General features: G+C 34.5%; 1 protein-coding gene across 1 annotated transcript; it reads right to left on the bottom strand.

Annotated features, from left to right (window-relative positions):
- Positions 1–99: 99 nt before the first annotated feature.
- LOTGIDRAFT_176580 (hypothetical protein) lies at positions 100–699 on the bottom strand (the record flags this gene model as incomplete). The annotated part of the gene is made up of 2 exons (XM_009054432.1): positions 100–298; positions 538–699. Coding segments are annotated over 2 exons (361 nt in total), but the record flags the coding sequence as incomplete, so codon positions are not given.
- Positions 700–750: the final 51 nt, after the last annotated feature.

Genomic DNA, 750 nt, shown 5'->3' with positions numbered 1-750 from the left:
CAAGCATATCTTTCGCAGAAAGTGCGAGTGAGTGCTTGGTTTTAAGCAATTCATGTAAAATAACACGTTTTCCATAGATAATGTCTATTTCGAAATAACCTCTGTCAACAACTTCCTCCAATTTCCATAACCAATATTTGACAACCATTTTCAATTCTTCTTCAGTCTTAAAATCGTGGTTTTTGAACCAATTATTCATTATAATACACCATGATCTACTGTCTGGCCACCGATTATAGTAATAAGGAAATTCAATCAAATCAATTTCCAGTCCAACATTAGCTCTTTCCTTCTTTTTCTGGAAACGAAACATACGTTAAAAATTGGTGCATTTAAAAAGAATAAAAAGCACCATTTACACAGTAAATTAAACGATAGAACAAGTCAATGAAATAAATACTGAATCGCCAAGTTGTATATCTGAGGTCCGGTGGTCGAGCAGGGTGGTGGGATTTATCAAATGGTCCCATTCTTATTTATTTTTTTACCCAGGAATCTTGCATCGTAATGGTCACGTTTAATTGTTTGAAATTTTACCTGTTCCAAATCAAGATCAAGTTTTGAGCTCAATTCTTCGTAACCTGCATCAGCTAATGATTTGAGCAGCCCATCAAAAGCTTTCTGACCAGAACGATAAATTCTATTGAGCATTTCTTCTGCCCCTTCCTTTCTCAATTCTTCTTCTTTCTTGTTAATCATTTTCAGATCATCTTCATCAATAAGGTCGTTTTGAAAGAGATGGTTTTTCAG

Source organism: Lottia gigantea, assembly GCF_000327385.1.
Source record: "Lottia gigantea unplaced genomic scaffold LOTGIsca_2172, whole genome shotgun sequence".
Lineage (NCBI taxonomy): Eukaryota > Metazoa > Mollusca > Gastropoda > Lottiidae > Lottia > Lottia gigantea.
The sequence above is the reverse complement of the archived record's forward strand: the minus strand, read 5'-3'. Positions and strand labels throughout refer to the sequence as shown.